The following is a 19,151-nucleotide window of genomic DNA, read 5'->3' as shown; positions in this document are numbered from 1 at the left end:
CGACGCAGAACAGAAAAATCCTTTATTGTCCCTCAAACCGACTGGCTTCAGCTCTACGGCAGGACGACAATCTTCTTCTCCAGCTTCTGCTCTGGGAAGACGAACCTCCTCATCACGTGGTCCAGCTCCTCCAGAGCCAGCTGCGCGTGCAGAACCGCGGCCGGGTCCGGGTCCGAGCGGACCACCAGCTTCAGGGCCCGGTACAGGTCCAGCAGAACGTCGCTGAGGACCTGCAGAGGCAGACGGAGCAGCAAACCGCATGTCAGGGCTGAAGACAGTTCCTGATTTTAACCATATTTATTAACCACAAAAGTATTTAGTTATGCTGCGACTGGACACAAAAGCAGCAGCTAGGAGGTCGAGATTCACTGTTAATGTGTTTCACAAATATAACAAACTGCTGAGGTTCAACAGAACATTAAAATATTAGAGCCACACTAAGAAAAAACAAAAAGACCTCAAAATTAATAAAGATACCAGAATAAAGTCGTACGAGAAAAACCAGAAATAATATGAGAGTAAAGTTGTTGTATTATGGGAATAGTCATAATGACTTTATTCTTGTAATATTTACTTTATTTTGTGGAAAAATTATGACTTCTCATATTACTCTGGCTTTATTCTCACAATACCGACTTATCTTTATCTCCACTTTATTCTCGTTTTATGACTTTACTGTTGAAATATTATGACTTCGTATGACGTCGTCTTCGTTGTTTGTGCCAGTAGTAACATCTGGTTGTTGATCACATGGCTGCAAAGAAAGCCTTTCCACTGCAGTTACACCAACTTCGATACATTTTTAAATCCAAAACAGTTTTTCCCTCCAAATCGGCATGTTTATATTAAACAAATCTGTTTTTATAATTCTAATTTATGCGACTTTACAGTGAATGTGAGACGCTGCTGTGGAGGAAATCTCTGGATGTCCTTCCATCTTTGCCTCCCATCTTCTAAACCATCACTCTATCCTGCCCTACTTTGACCTATGCCCTATTTTTACTTTTCCCACATCCCTCTCTGTTATTATAGTCCAGCTGGTTCTGCAGTGATGACAGGACTTGGACCAGAACCCACAGCTGGAAGGCAGCAGGAGCCGCAGCACACCTGAGCAGGTACACGAAGGTCAGGGCGAAGACCAAGGAATTAATACGTTTAGATTTTAAAGATCTTCATTTCTCTGTTTCAGTGACGTTTTTCTCACTTTTTGATGTCTCCACTCCATTTTACAAACACATCAGATCTGGCATTGAAGAAACTAAGAAATGAAGAGGTGAAAGTCCATTTTTTCCTGTGAAATTGTCTTACCGAGTCCAACAGTACGCGGTTATGAACTCCTCCATGTCTTTGTAACATGTACAAAATGTTGTTTTCTATCATCTCGGTGAAAAATGCTTTTCTACCCCTAGTTGAGATACTTTTAGCCTCCATATTCAAAAAGCTGAGTCACGACGGGATCCCTTAAATCTCAGCTGCTGCGTAAAAACTTTAAGTTGTACTGAAACAATTCTTGACCCATAAATGTCAGAACCTTCTGGTGACCGAACACGAACGTTTTTATGAGTCTACAGTGTTTTTAGTCACAGATATGAGAGTTTAAAGAGCTGAGAAGGAAAACATTCAGACCCTGAATATAATGGAGGCGAATGAGGGATTACGTGTGAACGCTCAGCACTCTGGGTGGATTTAACAGAAAACTGTAAGTCCAACAGCACAGTGGGTGAAAGTAGAGAAAAATACCTACGTTTTGATATATTAACTGTACATGTGGAGATAAAACTGTGGCAATGATATCAGTTAAAATAAAAATAAAAATCTGAATGTTTCACAGGGTCAGAATCTAGAGGGACATCAAAGATCTGAACATAAATCCATTGAGTGAAAACTGTAAAATGAATAAAAACCTTAATTCAGTCAAATAAAGACCAAGTTTCCATCAGCCGTTTAAACTTTGAACCAGGATTTTAATGGAAAGTTTGGCTGAGATACGGAGCCTTAACTCTTTTACTTCCTTCACCAAAATCTCACCAATCTTCATCTTACCTTGTAAACATGTTGCTAAATATCACCACCAATACGGAGAGCCAAAAGGGACAAAATGAAAAGCTACATCATTAAATTATTAATGTGCCATGAAATAAATGTTTAATTTAAATTTTTAGATAATTAAAAAATGATATTTTTTTTATTATCTAAGTAATTAAAAAAATATTTAGATAATTTTTGTAACAAATGTAAATCATTTGTTTCAATGATTTACGTTTGTAAACAAAACTTAGAATAACTGAAGCAGAATAATAATGAAATGCATATTTAATTGCTTCATGTTTCCTGTTCCTATAGCAATACCACAAAATAATTTAATCTATTAAACTCTGATCTGTTGAGCTCCACTAGTTTAAATTATTTAAACATTTAATTAAACATATCTTTATTTCATGGTACATTTATTTAATAATCTAATGATGCATTTTTTGTTTAATTTTTCCACTTTTGGCGCTCCGTAAACCAAAATCGCTCCACTTTATTCTTGATTGAGCCACACATTTTAACTGATTTATTTGCATGTTCTTTTTTTCCAATAGTAAGAAAAGAATTTAAAAACTTTAAATTATGAAAAAAAGGCTGAATAGTAACAATTAATCTCTTCATAACTAAGATACAGATTGAATAATTTGGGATTATCTAACAACATCCACTTTTCCTTTTTTCTTTAATTCCAAGTTTAAAAACAGAAAACAATTTGCAATGTCAGCAACAACGTTTTGGAATTAAATCTAAGATTAGATGTTGATTTAAGCAAACTGACATAAAGAATTTAAATTTTCTCAAAGTTTGAAGTGATTTTCTTGAAACCAACTGACCTAAAAGCGCCAGAGAAGCCATAACATCAAACCATTCAAACAAGAAGAGGTCACGCTAAGGTTTCTGACCCCGGGGCAGGAAGCAAAAATAAAGGAAAACACAAACACACCTGAGAGACCACCAGGTGGAAAAGTTTGAGAAACATCCATTATGTTGAGGAGCTGCTTTGTAAATCTGACAAGCAGAACAAACATCGAGCGGCTCGGCTTCACCTGCAGGTCAGGAGGTTTTCTCCAGACACGAAGCCCAACGTCAGGACAGCAAGTTTCAATGTTAGATGACAAACCAACACAAAGCAGCTTACAGGCAGGAAGCAGAAAGAAAACAACAGGTTTTTACAAATAAAAACCCAGAAAGTGTTGCATGTTTTCACCTTCCTGAGTCGATATTCTGCAGAATCAGCTTTTAATGCAGCTTATTTAACTTTAGGTGAACTTAAAGTTTAATAATCTAATGTTATCTACATGTTTTGCATAATTTCTGATACAATTCTTGCACAAATTGCAAAAGTTTGCATTTTTATTGTATTATTTTATAGTTTATCAGCTGGTTTCTGTTTGTGACCTAATATGTATCATAATTTTGTTTTCTAGTGCATCTCTAATGTTTTGCTGAATGACAATAAAGATAATCTGGATTCACTGCAAAAACTCTAAATTTTAAAGTATCATTGTTTAGTTTTTAGTGCAAATATCTTAATATTTAACTAACTCAAAAGTAACTTTTCACTAAAATATGGAAGCTTGTTTTAAGTCAATAATTAATTAATACTGATAAAGTATTAGATTGGGAAAATGTCTCATTATAACTGAAACAAATCTGTTATTACTTTTCCATTAAGGAATTATTTACTTAATCTCCTACATTTTGCTACATGTGTGTTAGTTTTGTCTTATTTAAAGTGTATTCAGATATTCACACTGGAAACTAGACAGAAACACTTGGTAACATTTAGTGTTTTTGCAGTGCAGGGCGGCGTGTTGCAGGGTTTTGTCACCTGGGTGGTTTTATCGCTGAGGCCTCTGAGCAGCTGAGCGATGACGTGGACGGTGGCTCTCCTCACCTCGGCCTCCCGCTCCGTTTTAATCAGCGCAGTCAGACACGAGCTCAGCTGCATGTAAGAAGAAAAAAAACATGTTACCATTAAATATTCACAGCAGGAAGAGGCAGGAAACCAGCAGGAATCAGCAGAAATGAAGGCTAAACCTGTGAAAACAAAGAATTTACAACACAACTTCTGAATTCACAGCATAAAAAGTATCAGACTATAAACTCCTGATGCACGCGGCGTCTGTCAGTGTGAAAAAGATCACAGGTTTATGAATAAGTGTCCTGTTCATCCAGCTGACACTGAAGCTCATTCAGCAACGCAGAGCGACGTCGTCAGAGCCGCAGACCTCAGCAGAGGCGGTTGAGCCTCACAGTTTGTGTTGGAAAACTATTTTTATGTCTCAATAACATTTAATCTGCAGCGGATTTTTCCTCAGAGGGACACAGCCTTTACCTCAGTGTTTGGGATCCTGAGCAGAAAAATCTGCACTGCAAAAATACAAAAATCTTAAAGAAATCCCAGTAAGTTATTATTCTTCCATCTCACTGCAGAAACACAAAATCTTACCAAGTATTTTTGTCCAGTTTCTAGTCCAGATACCTTGAAAAAAAGACGAAACTAACCTACAAGTAACTTTTCAGCAAGATATCAGAGATTGTTTCAAATAAATAATTACTGAATATTGACTTAAAATGCTACTTCCACTGGCAGATAAATCACTTATGACATGTTTTCCCATGTTATAAATAAAATAATCTGCCAATGGAACTAGTATTTTTAATCAATAAAGGAATTATTGACACAAAGCGAGTTACTTCTAGAAATTAAACAAATATACCTGGTAAGATTTTTTTTTTTTTTGCATTGTTGCCTTTTAAATAACATTTCTTGCATTTTAGTAACTTTTCACTTCCTTGTGAACAATAAGTTTTTTAGTTTAATTATATTTTGACAAGTATAGCAGAGTTTTACAGACAAGCCACAAATATACGATAAAATCTGCTAATCTTGAACAAATACAGAAAATAAAGCAGATTTTCATTAGACTATTGGAAAAGCATGATTAAAATATAAATTGTTCAGCACCTCTTGCGCCAGCGGGCCCAGAGAGTAGTCCAGTCTCTGGCAGAGCTCCCCCAGGTTGGACAGGCTGCTGGCCCGGACGCTCTGGTCCGGATCTCTGGTTCCCTGCAGGAAGACGCTCAGCAGAGGGCGGCCGAGGTGCGGCGCCAGTTCCCCTGGAGCAAGAACACACGCAGCGTAGGGCGAGACTTTTTCAAAACAGATCCCACAAAAAACTGCAAAGGTTGTATCTGATTTGGCTTTGGATTGGTTTTTTTTCTTTTCAGCTTTTTTATATGCTGTAGCGATTTATTAAGGCATAATTTAGTTTAATTTGATGAGTATGACAGACATAAATACTACCTGCATGTTTTGAGTCAAGTCGTTTAAACCGTTGCTGCGTTTTGAAGTAGGGCTGAACAATATGGCTGAAAAACGTATCATGACAAAAGCATTTCATACGAGTAAATATCAAAAATTGAGAAGTTTGTTATAAATATCTGAAATATAGCCAAACTGGTGGTGTGACATTCTCTGATTTATTCACAGTTTTCACTTCATGCTGCTATTTTTTTATATTTAAGCAGTTATGAAGAACAGCAGCAGAACTTTAAACTGCTGCTGCGCAAGTTACTCCACAAGTTGTTGCTAGGTAACCAAAGAGTGAGTGAGTTGCTAGGCAACCAAAGAGTGAGTGAGTTGCTAGGCAACCAAAGAGTGAGTGGCCAGAGAGGTTGAACAGCTTCAGTTTACCTCTGCCTACATTATTGAATATTAATTATGCATCATCTATTGATATTAATCACATGTCTATTGTGATATATATTATTATTGATTTATCATCCAGCCTTATTCTGAAGTATGGATTACAAATTATTTGATAGACTGAATAAATAAATGAATAACAAGCTCTGTCATGATGTAGATTTTTACGTTCCAGATTCATAAAAGGCTTACAAGATGAGAGCTGAAGTGTCAGATTTGAACATTTCTGATGACTTTTCTGGTTTATCTCCGTTTCAACCAAACATGTCGACATTTGATCCTGCATTTTTGTGCATTTTTCCTGCACAGTAATCATCTCACAAGCATCAGCTGAAGCTTAAATTTCTCTTCAGTCAGAGGAGATGCTGTGTTTCGCTACGTTCATTTATGTATTTTTCTGACTCAGCTCTGGTTCTGTGTGCCAGATTCCCATCATGCCACTTTTCTGGGACAATCAGGGTGTTTATATCCCTGCACGGAGGTTGGAAGGAGCTTCAGTTCGCCTCTCGGACAGCTGCTGCGTTTGACATCCCAACCGGCCAAAGTGCGTCTTTTAGGCCAAGCTGTGATTTTTTAATTAGAAGGTTTTCTTAACCAACTGGACGTTCAGAGCCCAGTTTTCCGTTTCTGGTTTGTTTCTAGTTTCTGGCAGAGAAACTTGCAGACTCCTCTGTAGGAGTTCTGCATTGAAAATGTTATTAAGTGAATTTGTGGTTGGGTTTGGGCATCGATGCACGCAGTACTGAAGGGTCAGTGCTGTGTTTGTGTTTCCGCTGGTCAGTTGGACGCCTCGGAGCTGCTTGGCTGGAGCAGCTGCAGGCGACTCTGTGCTTTGTGTCGCCCACCAACACAGCTGGTTCCACAGCCAGCGGCGGAGCAAACCTGCTTCAAACTGGGTAATAACTTTAACGTCCATGTCCATCTTATGGGACGTTTGGCGACGGCCATATGCAAAAAACACTAAATAAATTAATCACATGATAATTAAAATGAGCTCGATAATTTCCATTTGCATTATTTATCATTTCTTTTTTCCCTCTTTCTACCAAAAACTGGATGACAGAAGTCTTCAGTCTGTTGCTTTGGTCTCAACAAGCTCTTTTCTTGAAGAACAATTTTGTTTACAGAGACTTTATAATTGATTTTATTTGTCGTTTCTGTTGATTTGTTTATTTATTTCAGATATTTAGAATATCTTCCAGTTCCAGTGTTAAATGTTGATTAGAAATTAAATTTCATTGATCTTTGAGAATGTATTGTTTCATTATTATTATTATGCCATCACCATCATATTATTTGAAAACTGTCTCAAATAACTTCTGGGACAATTTATAATGCAGCAAAATTTGTTATAGTAACATGTCTATTCACATCCTTCAAAGGGAACCAAATTAACATTTTGCACATTTTTGTTCTTCTATTTGAGTCTCTGCTGCCTCTAAAAACAGCTCAAACACTTAAAACAAATAAAAAACAATAACAGCTGCTTTCCTGACATAGGTTAATGTTTTTTGGTGTTTGGAAAATTACACCAAAAATATTTCAAAAACCTCTCAATTATCGAGTCACATTCATTGGGAACTATGCCGTTACCTAGCAACCCTAGCGGAGCTCCAGCAGGTTTGGTCAGCCGGTTTTACTGCTGCATAATGGCTGGATGAGGTGGACCACTTCCTGTCATTTTCTTCAGTAATAACATTCTGAGTGATGTGAAAAATGTGTTCCCATTTCAGTTTTACGAAATAAAACTGTTTGGATGCGGCTGAAAAACCACCTCAGCGCAAAAACTTTTTTATCAAAATGATGTTTTAAAATTGGTGTGTTTCCATTAAGTAAATTCTGATGTTAACGTAAAGCCAGCTAACGTCTCATTAATGCACTGAAACTAGCGAGCCACACGGACTCTGTCTGGTGCTCACCCATCGCTCTGCTGGCCCGCATCAGAACCTCCCCGACCTTCAGCCGGGTCTCCAGGGAGCGCTCCTGCTTGGACGAAGGGAGCGACGGGCCGCGCTGGAAATCCTGGAGGAGCCTCTCCAGGATCTGACCCGGGTAGGAATCAGCCAGAACGGCCAGACCTGACAGCAGTTCGGACTCTGTTATCATTGTGAGCTAAAAGGAAGCTAACAGGTAGCTAACAGCAAGCTAACAGGAAGCTGAAGCTAACATGAAGATAACAGGTAGCTAAAGCTAAGATGAAGTCAGCAGAAAGTCAGCCGCTAGGCAAAGCTAACAGCTAGTTGAAGTAACCTTAAAATTACTCCATATACAGAGTAATAAAAATAAACATGAGAGAGGAGGCGTTACCTTGGATGGCCGACAGGTAGACGAACGAGTCTTCATGTTCCAGGTTCTCCAGGAAGAGCTGGACAGGACACAGAGAGACGGGGAATTATGGAGATCCGGACCGAGGATCAGCCAGTCAACAAACATCAGAGAGAATAAAACAGATGATTGATCCGAGGAGAACCAAACCGGAGAGGAAAATCAATACCGGGGTTTTCTGCAGCATCAGCAGGGGCCTGGAGCTAAAGGGAATCCCTAAATAAGGGGCATCTTTTCCTTAACAAGCCCCCAGGAGGGCAACAGCGTCCCACTGAGGAAGACTACCTCATCCATTATGAATGTCCCAGGAGACGAGGATGAAACGGGAAACCTGCTGATACTCGCGTTCGGATCACAAAGCAACAAGAACTCCTGAATCTTGGAATTACAACCTGGAAAATTCCTGGATTGGAATCTGAACAAAGGTTCGTAATCTCTATTTTTAAAATCCACATTTTAAAAATAAGGTTTCATTGTCTCAAACTAAAGATCCCAGTTTTCCAGGTTTTCATGTTCAGAAAGTCATTTTGTTTCAAACGTAAATGATAAATGTTACCTGGCTGTGATTCGGTGGAAGAAGTCACAGTCGTAGTTTTTATTTTCTTCTCTGTGTTTTTAAAGTGAAATTTGCAGCTGAGCTCTCCAGTCTGACTCTCCTCACATGTTGTGACTCTACACTGTTGACCGCAGTACAGGACCAGGCAACGCGCTGCAGATACCCTGATAACCCTCCAGAGGAGAGAGGCTTACAGGTCAACATGCGATTGATCTGCGTAATATTAATGCGTTAAGACTTTAGATTATTTTTATGCCACATCGCCCATCCCTACCTGAAAAGAAGAAGAAGAATGAAAGAATTGGTCAGTAGTCTACAAACCGTGAGGACTTTCTGCTGAGCCTGGACGGCCTCTGGGTGTCTGCGCTGCACCATCCGGGTCACGACCCTCAGGGCGACCGCTCGGGTGGGCACGTCTGGGTCGCACGCCTCCAGCAGCCAATCAGAGAGCGGTTTGTTACTTGGATCAGGGTCACCGGAGCTGGACGGCGGACTGGGACGCTGTGGGAACCTGCCGGCCGGCGTCTGCTGGCTTCTCCCTTCACTCTTCGCTTTGCTGTTCTCTGTCGTTTCGCCGGGGTTGCCACGGCAACGAGCAGCATCAGCGAGGCTTTCAGGCCGGCAGGCGCCGTGAGTGGCGATGACGGCTCTGAGGTTGGACGCCAGCACCTGGACGACGACGTCGGGATGCTGCTGGGACAGCGCCTCCAGTGGCCGGAGCAACTTCGACATGCAGGAATAATCCTGAGCGCTGATCTGACGAGGCAAAGTTAGGAAAAAAACAACCAGAAAATTTATCAACTGCTGATAACAAATGCATGTTATTGATCTAAAGTTGATCAATCAAAAGCAGATATTTTCTTAAAAACCTGAGTCTTCTGAGGGTTGACAGTCAAAGACATAAATAGCAATATTTTTATCTTTTATATAGCAATCAGTTTGTTTAAATTTTTAATTTGTCATATAACCAATTGATTTATTGATTATTGCAATAGGACTACACTTTATAAAACATTACACAGTCTCCAATTGTAAAACCAGTAACAAACATTATATATTTTTTCAAGTGTCATCATCAAAACACATCAAATATCATGATAACTGTAATATTAAAAAGAAAAACATAATTATATTTTAACATCCTTTAATCAGCTGCATTTAGTACCGACTGAATAAACAGAACTTAAAACCATTTATTGGTAGCTAATCGTAAGTTGATTGATTTTGTACCTGAGGTGCGGAGAGGAGCGTCGCCACCAGGCCCATCCCCATGCTCAGCGTCTGGCTCTCCACCGGGTTCCCAACACCTGGCGCCGAGGCCCCATCCAGCCCAACGCAGGCCCTCTGGAGCAGGGACACCATGAAGTCCACCACCTGCAACCACAACAGATGAATCTTGGTAAAAGCTCCATCCATCCTTATTTTCCCTCCCTCTCTCTCTCTCTCTCTCTCTCTCTCCATCCATCCTTCCCTTCATCCTCTGACCTGTGAGGTTTTCCTCAGCAGCTGCTCCTGCTCCAGACTCTCCACCATCACAGCCAGCGCCTGAAGCAGAGTTAGCTTCTCTGCTCGCCTCTCAGCTCCACCCAGCAGCTGCTGCTCCACCTCCAGAAGCGTCATGGCCGCCACATCCACCTCCTCTTCATCCTTCAGCTCCTCATCCAGAGCAGCCGCCCAACCGGTCAGTTCCTGCAACAGACGCCATGTCAGCAAACCATCTCTGTAAAGAGATGTGATCATGAAAAACGCTTCAGTTTTTCCTGATTCCTGAAGCTGGCTGCTTCCAGGTGCCTGAGATTAGTCAAGATTCAGAGATTAAAGTCATATTTCTGAGATTAAAACCTAGATTCAGAGAAAAACTCAGTATTTCTGAGATGAAAGTTAAGATTCAGAGACAAAAAGCCAAGATTCTGATAATAAAGCCACGATTATGAGAAAAAAGTAATATTTCTGAAACTAAAGTCATTTTTTGAGATTAAGGCTAAAATTCTGAAAAAGAGGAATAATTCTGAGATTAATTTTCATTGCCTTAGTCCTTTGCTGTATGCTGGAGAGTTTCTTCTCTTTATTTTTGTTTTTACTCTGCGTTTTGCATGTTTTTCTGTGATTTCGGTCCTTTTGGTACCTGCAGCAGGTCCAGGAAGAAATCCCCGGCCAGGTCGGAGTTGGTGAGTTGGGCCAGCAGCTGCACCAGACACTTCAGCCTCCACTGCTCCCCGGACAGCTTCTTGTACAGCTCCTCATCCTCATCGCTGCGGTAACAGCAGAAACTCTGAGTTACACTGAAAGCTAGAGATGCTCAGATGACTACAACTCAGCTCTGCGTCGCCACCTGCAGGTCTGTCTGCAGACGAGCCTGACGCCGCCGTCGCCGCCCGCCGTGAAGTGGAACTCCGCCGCCACGTCGTTCCTGCGCTCCCTCAGGCCGGAGAGCTGCCTGAGCAACGACAGAGCGGCAGACGTCTCCGAAAGCTTCAGGAACCACAGCAGGATCTCCTGACAGGGGGCGCTGTGGTGCACAGAGAAGACGCACGATTAATTTCTACGTTTGCTGCTGAGACACAGCAGAGCAGATTTCCAGTTAAAACCCACCGCAGATGGGAGACACTCTGTTTGGTGAAGCAGAAAAGCGTGAAGATGACGGGAAGAACGTCTTGGAGTGCCGCGAGGAGAGTCGGAGACGGACTGTTTCCAACGACCCAGATCTGACCCGCAAAGAAAAGATGTCAACAACGAAGCATCAATAATCACATCTAACACTGTATATAGATGAGATAAGATACTTCATTTCTCCCTCAGGGAAATTGTAATTTCCGACTACCACAAAGGACTCCTATGTCCTTTCTACAAAAACAAAACATTTTTTGTAGACAGGTTGTATGTTATTGTTTACATTTGGAAATTTTACGCATCCGCACAAAGCTGTGCTGCTGCAGTAGAACAATGCCGTTAACAAAAAGAAACCTGGAGATGTTGAGGTAACCGAACTTTGGGGGGAACTTGAAACTGTTGCTCGGTAACCGAAGTTTGGGGGGAACTTGAAACTGTTGCTCGGTAACCGAAGTTTGGGGGGAACTTGAAACTGTTGCTAGGTAACCAAAGATTGGGGGAACTTGAAACTGCTGCTAAGTAACCAAAGATTGAGTGAGTTAGTTGATGTCACCAACCTAGCTTAACTCGCACTGAGAGGTTGAATGCTGTGCAGTTCTGGATTGGAGTTCACCATCATATATATATATATTGAATATTCTAACAAATGTATCACTGATCATTTGTCTTCACAATATTGATAGTTATTGATTATTGTCAAGTCCTAATTCAGGGTAAATTTGCTAAAAACGAGGCACAAAGGGGATCTCTTGCTCAGATACAACTTGTTTCAGTTCACTTTTTCTCAGAAAAATCATAAAAAAACATGACTTTTTTCAGATTGTTGCACCTTGTAGACATCCTCCACACAGCGAGTGAGATCCAACTCCTCCACAGCGACATGCAGATGCTCTTCAGCTACAAAACAAACACAAGAGACGGTGATGAAGGCTGTGGGTTCATGTCAGAGTCAACATTTAATTAGAATATGATTGAAAACCCCATTTATTTCAGGAAACTTACCATGAAGACAAACGCATTATGTATATTAACTAAACAGTTTTTTACAGCCTTTATTTGTTTATTATGGTCATTTTTAGAGTTAATGAAAACTTGGCATTTAAAATTAGAATATTATATCAAATCAGTAAAAATTATTCTATTTAAAAATACTAAAATATGACTTATAGTTTTTGTACAGTGGCGATTTGTTTGAGCCTGAAGGAGGGAATCACCATGGCAACCGTTCTCAGCGCAGTCGTTGTTGTTTACTTGTTTCTTCTTTTTTTTTTTAGTCCATCATTAAATAGGATCCAAATATTATCACAACGCTAACAGCAAGTAGGTGATGTTTGTTGGATTTTTTCATTAACTGACCCCCTTCAAAGTACCCCTCTGAATATTTAGATATTTTAAACTACTAATTACTTCTTAGTTACTTTAGTAACCATTTGAACATCAGGCCTGTCTGCAGACGTGTTACTGACCGGAGGCGGTGATGCATCGGTGTAGCGGGGCGAGCAGCGGGGCCAGCAGGTACTGCTGAGCGAAGGCGGGCCTTTCCTGGACCATGGAGAGCGCCGCCCTTGTGGCGACTCGCTGGAACTGCTGCGCTGTCAGTTTGTCTCGGAAATGCAGGAGATCAGGGATCTGAAAGCATCGATTCATTTTAGCCACAGATATTTATAATCAGCATTAAAACGGTTTAAAAAGGACAAACTGAGACAAATACAGATTACACAGGTTTGCAGTACAATAAACAGAAATACAATAACTGAACAAGTACTGGTAGATATGTTGATGTCGGTGGAATGGAAAACTTTCAGGGGTGGGTCTTGCTAACCACTGCAGGTCATTACCAGCCCCTAAGGAAGATGGATGGATATTTCTTAGTAGGAGTAGCTGCTAGCTATAGCGGCTAATCAAAGAATCAAGGCAGGTTTCCAGTGCAGACTGCTTTCCATGCAAGTCTGTGTTCCTGCTGATCCAAACCGCAGGCAGGAATGAGGGATGGGGTTAGCTATAACGAGGTACAGGTGCAGCAGTCTACCTGCAGCACCATCAGGCAGGTGGAGGAAATGATCCGATCAGCAGAAACCCTGAGTCTGTTCCTGCTCAGATGGACGACCTGCTGCCTGCGTCACCCTGCAGAGGAAATGTGATGCTGACCTGAGGACAGACCAGCCTGAAATATCCGTCCGCTGAGGCCGACTGCTGAGGGCAGGCCGCCAGGATCCGCGCCACAGCGTCACATTTCCTCCAGTCCGAGTCGCCCCCTGCAGGAGCAAAACAGAAGTTCAGCCAGGAGAACTAATGAGCGGTTTACAGAAGCAGCATTTATTTTTGTTTAATTTTGTTTAATTCCTTCTCCAAATTTGCAACTTTTCCCCAACATTTAAAGTCATTGTGGCATTCAGGACGCCAAGCATTTAAGAGTTCCAGCCTGTATCTAATCTCTTATATCTAACTATTTCATACAGCTATCCATCTTTCCGCATATATTTAAATGAATTTCACTAAATAAAAATATATATTTATGACAAGTACAAAAATACATATAGCTAAATAATATTTTTTTTACGATATGTATTTTTTAATTTAGTATTTTTTTCATTTAATGATACTTTTTTCTTTATATATATTTTACCTTTAGTAATTTTATATATATATATATATATATATATATATATATATATATATATATATATATATATATATATATATATATATTTCTTGTCATTCTCATCCGCCATTTGGGCCCCCCAATGATAACAGTCTAGCTCCGCCACTGCTGATGGGAACCTGCAGGATTATTTGCACATTATCTGTACATCATCCCTGTTCCTCCTCCTCCTCACCTGTTCCTGCCTCCAGGATGGCTCTGACGACCGCCTGCACGCCGCTGGGCTGCATCAGACGCTCAGACAGCAGCTGACCGCAGAGACGCCTCAGCCAGGCCGGCGCTGATCCCAGAGCGGCTCTAGAGCTCCCAGCTGGACCCGACTGGGAGCAAGCAGAGAGGAGAGGGAGGTGAATCCAAAACCAGCATGTAGGAGCATAACGATCCATGGAACCAACACAAACTTAATCAAAGCTCAATGAACAGGAAAACAAGAACCGGCTCAAAACACTGGAGAACAAAACATGTTTTCTTGCTGGTTTTGCTTTATTTTTCATTATTATTACTGATCCCATTATTATGTTTTATTCTTAATTAAATGGAAGCTCATTTCCTGCACTAGAATAATGATTTGGGCAAAAAAGGGTCAAAAACAGCCAGCTTGAGGAGTTTGTTGGTGAAGAGTCATGGTTTTCAACTCATTATCGCTGCCATCATGTGGACAAAATCGATCACTGCAGTCATAATTTCAACATCTGTCAGGACTTTTTCAGATCAGCAGAAAAAATTTTATGGAAAACTTAAAAATCTGATAAAGAATTTCTGATATTTGCAGGTATGATAATTTTATTATTGGTAGATTAATTCAGAAGTTTATTCAAAATTCTTGAAATCAAAAAAACGTTTCTTTCATCGTCTATTTCCTGCATGTTGATGGCTGCAGCTCATTAATTCATTCCAGTTGGATTCTTCTGCAACAATGTATCAACATGATGCTACATGTACTTTGCAGGGCTAACAATTATTTTAGTAATTGATTATTCTGACGATTAATCAAATTAAAAAATTTGATTTTTAACTCTTAAGCTTAATTTATGAAATGTTAGAAATGCATAAAAATGCAAATAAATAATTAAATTACTTTTTAAATAATAAAATAAAAAATGTATTGCCTAAAATACAATATCATGACTTTCCTTCAGGGAAGGTTGATTATTTGTAGCAAAGGATTAATCAAAAAGTTCAGTCATTCTGCCTGACTTTACATGAATACATTGTAGGGCTGAACTTATGATTATTTTTTGATTAATGAATTAATAGTTAGGTAGCAAAAGTTACTTCATAATGAGATATTGAACTAGAATTTGAACCAGGTGAAGCTAAAATTGCCACTTGATGGATTTTTTTTTCTTGAATGCTAAGTGAATGTATATTTTGTACAGTTTTAGCTTAATTACTGCTCTTTGTTCTTTCACCAAATTATTTTGTTTTGAGTCTTTATATGCCAGGTAACGATTAATCAATTACTAAAATTAGTGGATTAATCGTTACAGCCCCAACACATAATCAAGATGTGATGGATGATTCTGTACTCTGCACAACAAAAACAACATTTGGGTCAGAACAGGAAGCGGCACCTGTTTGGGTCCACCCTGCAGGACCAGCAGCTCCTTGACGACGATCGGCTGGTAAACTTTTCCCAGCAGATTCCTGAGCGCCTCTTTGCACCACCGGCACTCCTCTGTGCTGAGCGGCTGCATCAGGGAGAAAAAGCAGAAACTGGAGCAGCAGGACTGAAACGGTCTGGACTACATTCACACTTCTTTCATCAGTTTGTAATCTGAATTTTCAGCCGTTATTTACGTCTGGATCAAGAATTAAGACGCATGTCTCACATCAATGATGTAAAGGGACAGCATCATGTAAAATCAACTTTTTGAGCTTTACATCGTGTTATAATGTCATTACAAACTGGAGTTTTGCTCTGATTCTTTCATGCATGTTTGAGAAATCCTTTAATCTCCATGGCAACCATTCAGCTGTGCAAAATGACTGGTTGAACTTAGCTCTGCCTCCACGACAGAGCTCCTCCTCACAGCTGCAGTTTCTAACTCAGCTCCTTCAGACTAGCCAGCAGCAATTAGCGAACATCTGGTGGAAATATGCTCATAATAGAAGCTACTACTCAGTAAAACGATAGCAAAAACATTGTTTAAGGGTTAATAGAGGAGAGATAACGTGATGATTTCCTTTAGGTGGAATTTCAGGAAGAGCAACAGAGATCCAATTTCAAGGTGTTAAATCAGGAAGTAAAATTTCTTATAAACAGAATTTTTACAACAATTGAAGGTAATATAGTTACTTGATTGTGCATGATGATGTGCTTGGAAAACACATAATACCGTCCCTTTAAAAGCTGGATAAAATGCAACATGGCCGTTAAGACTGCAGATCTGACAACTATCAGATCTGATTTAGTTCCACATCTGGAAGTGGCAGAGGTCAAAAAGCCGGATGAAGGTGGCATTTGGTAAAAAGACAAAAGCAGACTTGGGTGGCAGCAGCATGTAGAAGGTAAACCCACCCTGCGGTCCTCTCGGTGCGGCTCGTAGCCCAGCTGGCACAGCGCTGCCATCACGTCCCCCAGATGTCTGCTGAACACCAGCGTGGCGAGAGTCGCCAGCTCCGCCACCTGCAGCAGGACTCTGGTTGTGGTGAGCAGACGGCGACCTGCAGGGGGCGACGTTTCCCTCTGGATCAGCTTTTCCACCACAGCACCGAATGCAGACCTAATTAAACGATCATGAAGTTTAGAACATTAATCTGAGGGCTGAAGTTGACAAAAAGTTTGGGTTTCAATTCTACTTCACTCTCCAATTCAGAAGGTGACAGTAATAGGTGTGGCCATTTATCATTTATTGTGAAAAATTTCTGATCATGATAATTGGATGTTAAAAAAAACTGTCAGGATGCTTAGAAATGTTACTTTTACCACTGTTATTTCAAATAACATGGGAAAAAAATATTTATATCACAATTTCTAATAATACCTTGAAAAATTTAATAAATAAAAAATTAATTAAAGAAATTAAATATGTATTTAATTTACTAAATAACAGTAAATTCGAAAATATGATTAAATGCAATTACTGTTACTTTTGTTATGTAAATCACACTGAAGAAGCTCGTTTCAAATGGTAATGTTTTTTTAAGAACAATATTTGTGTTTGAATCCTGTGTAATGCAGGCATACAATTACTGAAACAATCCGGGTTTTTTACCGTTAGTACCACAAAACATCGCCAGTAAAGTCAAAGAAGAAGAACGCCGACCTGCGGCCCAGTGGGACGCCGACCCCGGCGCTCAGGTACGGACAGACGCCCAGAGAAACCACGAACTGCAGCGCGGCGCCCACCGTCTTCTGCTGAGAGACGCTAAGGACGTCGGGCGGAAGCGGCGGCGCCATTTCCGGCGTGCGGAGGCTTCCTGAAGGGGGCGGGGCCTCCTGAAAGAGCTTCAGCTCCTCGGTCAGGTGTCGGGTTAAGGCGAGGAGGAGGAGGAGACACTCCTGGACGAAGCTCCAGGTGACGTCATCTGTCTCGCCGCCGTACCAGTCGGCTTCGCCCTTCGCCTCGTCCCTCAGCCGCGCCACCCGCTGCAGGCTGCCGTCGCTCCGAAGCCGCTCCAGAAGGACGGACCTGTTGGCCCCCAAGGCGGCATGGAGGGCCTCCTGCTGCGACGTCTGCGCAGACGCTTCTGCAGCTGCAAACGCAAAAGATCAGCGTGTAACAGTATTTACATTTAATGTTCAATTGAGCTGTATGTCCAAACTTTCCCTTTTGCACCACCTGGTGCTTAGATGCTTTAGAAAGAATGTAAAAACTTTATTATTTTTAAAAATTGATACAACATTTTCCCTAAGGTACGAGCATTTAATCCAATTATTATACATGGCACATTTCATATTCACAAATGTACATTTTTGTCATTTTCACCCCTTTTTTTTTTACATTTTGGTTAAGAAAATTGAATTATATGTATCCACTATTTCCAAAAGTACAAACAAAAAAGCTGTAAATACATATGAATGTTGTAGGTTACCGAGTGTAACCTACAACATTCAACATTCATGTCTGTAATATCTGCTTTCTGCTTTTTTGTACCAATGTATTTACTGCAAGAGTCTACACCCTGGCACATTTTTTCATATCCTATGTTCTGTTCCTTTGATTTTTGTAAACAAAGAGCAAACTAGCGAAGCTACTGATGTATTTAAATGTGCTGTACTGGTGGAAAGTTATGAAACAGATATGTAAGTTAGTACATTTATGTCTGTGTTTAAAAAAAATAAAACAACCAAAAAAAACGAAGAAACTTTTTAAGTCAATTCAGCGCTTTAACCTAAGCTTTCTTTTCTAAAAAATAAATTATAAATGACCAAAAATATTTTCAAAAGGTGACTTATTTCAATCTTCCCCGTAGTAGACCAGAAGCAGAACGAAAACTTTGTCACATTAAACAGTTTTCAGCTAATATAATGATAATGACGTAAGAATCTAAGTATGCCCTTTCAAAGATCAGTAAACTTTGACTTCGAAAGAACTCTGGAACTGGCATATTCAAAATATATAAAGCTATAAATAAAATGGATTATGGAGTCTCTGTGAACAAAATTACTATTCAAAAATATTATTCGTTAGATTCAGATAAAGGAAAAAATAGGCAAAACTATCAGGCAGGACTTTTATAAACAAAAACTACAAACTAACAAAGCAACAAATCTACAACAGAATGGACACAAACCATGTGAGAAATTGATCAGAATCATATTTCTGAGGGTTTATCGCGGCTGAAACTCACCGCCCAGAGGTTGAGTCAGGATATTTATGGCGGAGAGGATCTCGGAGGTCATCTCGGTTTCATCACCTCTCTGTTATAACACGTAACTGTTATTTATTTCTGATATAAACCCCGCAACATCGAGCTACACGTTGCTTCGGCTAAAAACATACATCGAACGAACGCTTGTCTGACGTCATCACGTAGCGCCGATCTAAAGGGGAAATGATTGGCTGACTCTGCGGTGCATTTACTGGACAGCTGGAAACATTAAAATCTCTTTGATTCAATTTAACTCGGATATCAGTCTTCATTTAACAATGTATAAGTGAGTATGGCGTGAATATTGAGTTCAGAGGTGGATAGTAACTAGCTTTATTTCCTCAGTTTGTTTTTCTTAAGCAATTTTTAAAAAAAAATAAATGTACGAAACCTTTTCCTGTTCCTTCTGCCGTCCATTTCTCATATAAAAGTAGAAC

The 19,151-nt window shown here is 40.1% G+C and overlaps 1 protein-coding gene across 1 annotated transcript; it reads right to left on the bottom strand.

The window, feature by feature from the left end:
* tango6 (transport and golgi organization 6 homolog (Drosophila)) lies at positions 1-18,871 on the bottom strand. Its single transcript, XM_015022208.1, has 19 exons — positions 18,694-18,871; positions 17,166-17,595; positions 16,418-16,622; positions 15,471-15,587; positions 14,072-14,216; positions 13,383-13,489; positions 12,701-12,863; positions 12,064-12,131; positions 11,217-11,329; positions 10,957-11,133; positions 10,750-10,876; positions 10,110-10,313; positions 9,855-9,998; positions 8,946-9,380; positions 8,051-8,108; positions 7,663-7,821; positions 5,003-5,154; positions 3,863-3,976; positions 1-230 (listed from the first exon to the last, which is right to left on the bottom strand). Exons 1-19 carry the CDS (start codon positions 18,743-18,745, stop codon positions 54-56), a joined length of 3,147 nt encoding a protein of 1,048 aa, XP_014877694.1. The 5' UTR covers positions 18,746-18,871; the 3' UTR covers positions 1-53.
* Positions 18,872-19,151: the final 280 nt, after the last annotated feature.

Source organism: Poecilia latipinna, unplaced genomic scaffold (genome assembly GCF_001443285.1).
Source record: "Poecilia latipinna isolate Pla-1442-1.1 unplaced genomic scaffold, P_latipinna-1.0 Scaffold2956, whole genome shotgun sequence".
NCBI lineage: Eukaryota > Metazoa > Chordata > Actinopteri > Cyprinodontiformes > Poeciliidae > Poecilia > Poecilia latipinna.
Note: the sequence above shows the minus strand (reverse complement) of the source record. Positions and strands in the feature narration are given on the sequence as shown.

Bases quoted from the DNA above. Each gene is read 5' to 3' on its own strand.
- tango6 (XM_015022208.1), bottom strand. From the start codon at position 18,745: ATGACCTCCGAGATCCTCTCCGCCATAAATATCCTGACTCAACCTCTG. The intron at 13,490-14,071 runs GTGAGGAGGAGG...TTGCTCCTGCAG, and splicing joins CATCCTGGAGGCAGGAACAG to GGGGCGACTCGGACTGGAGG. The intron at 9,381-9,854 runs GTACAAAATCAA...TTGCCTCGTCAG, and splicing joins CGCTCCTCTCCGCACCTCAG to ATCAGCGCTCAGGATTATTC.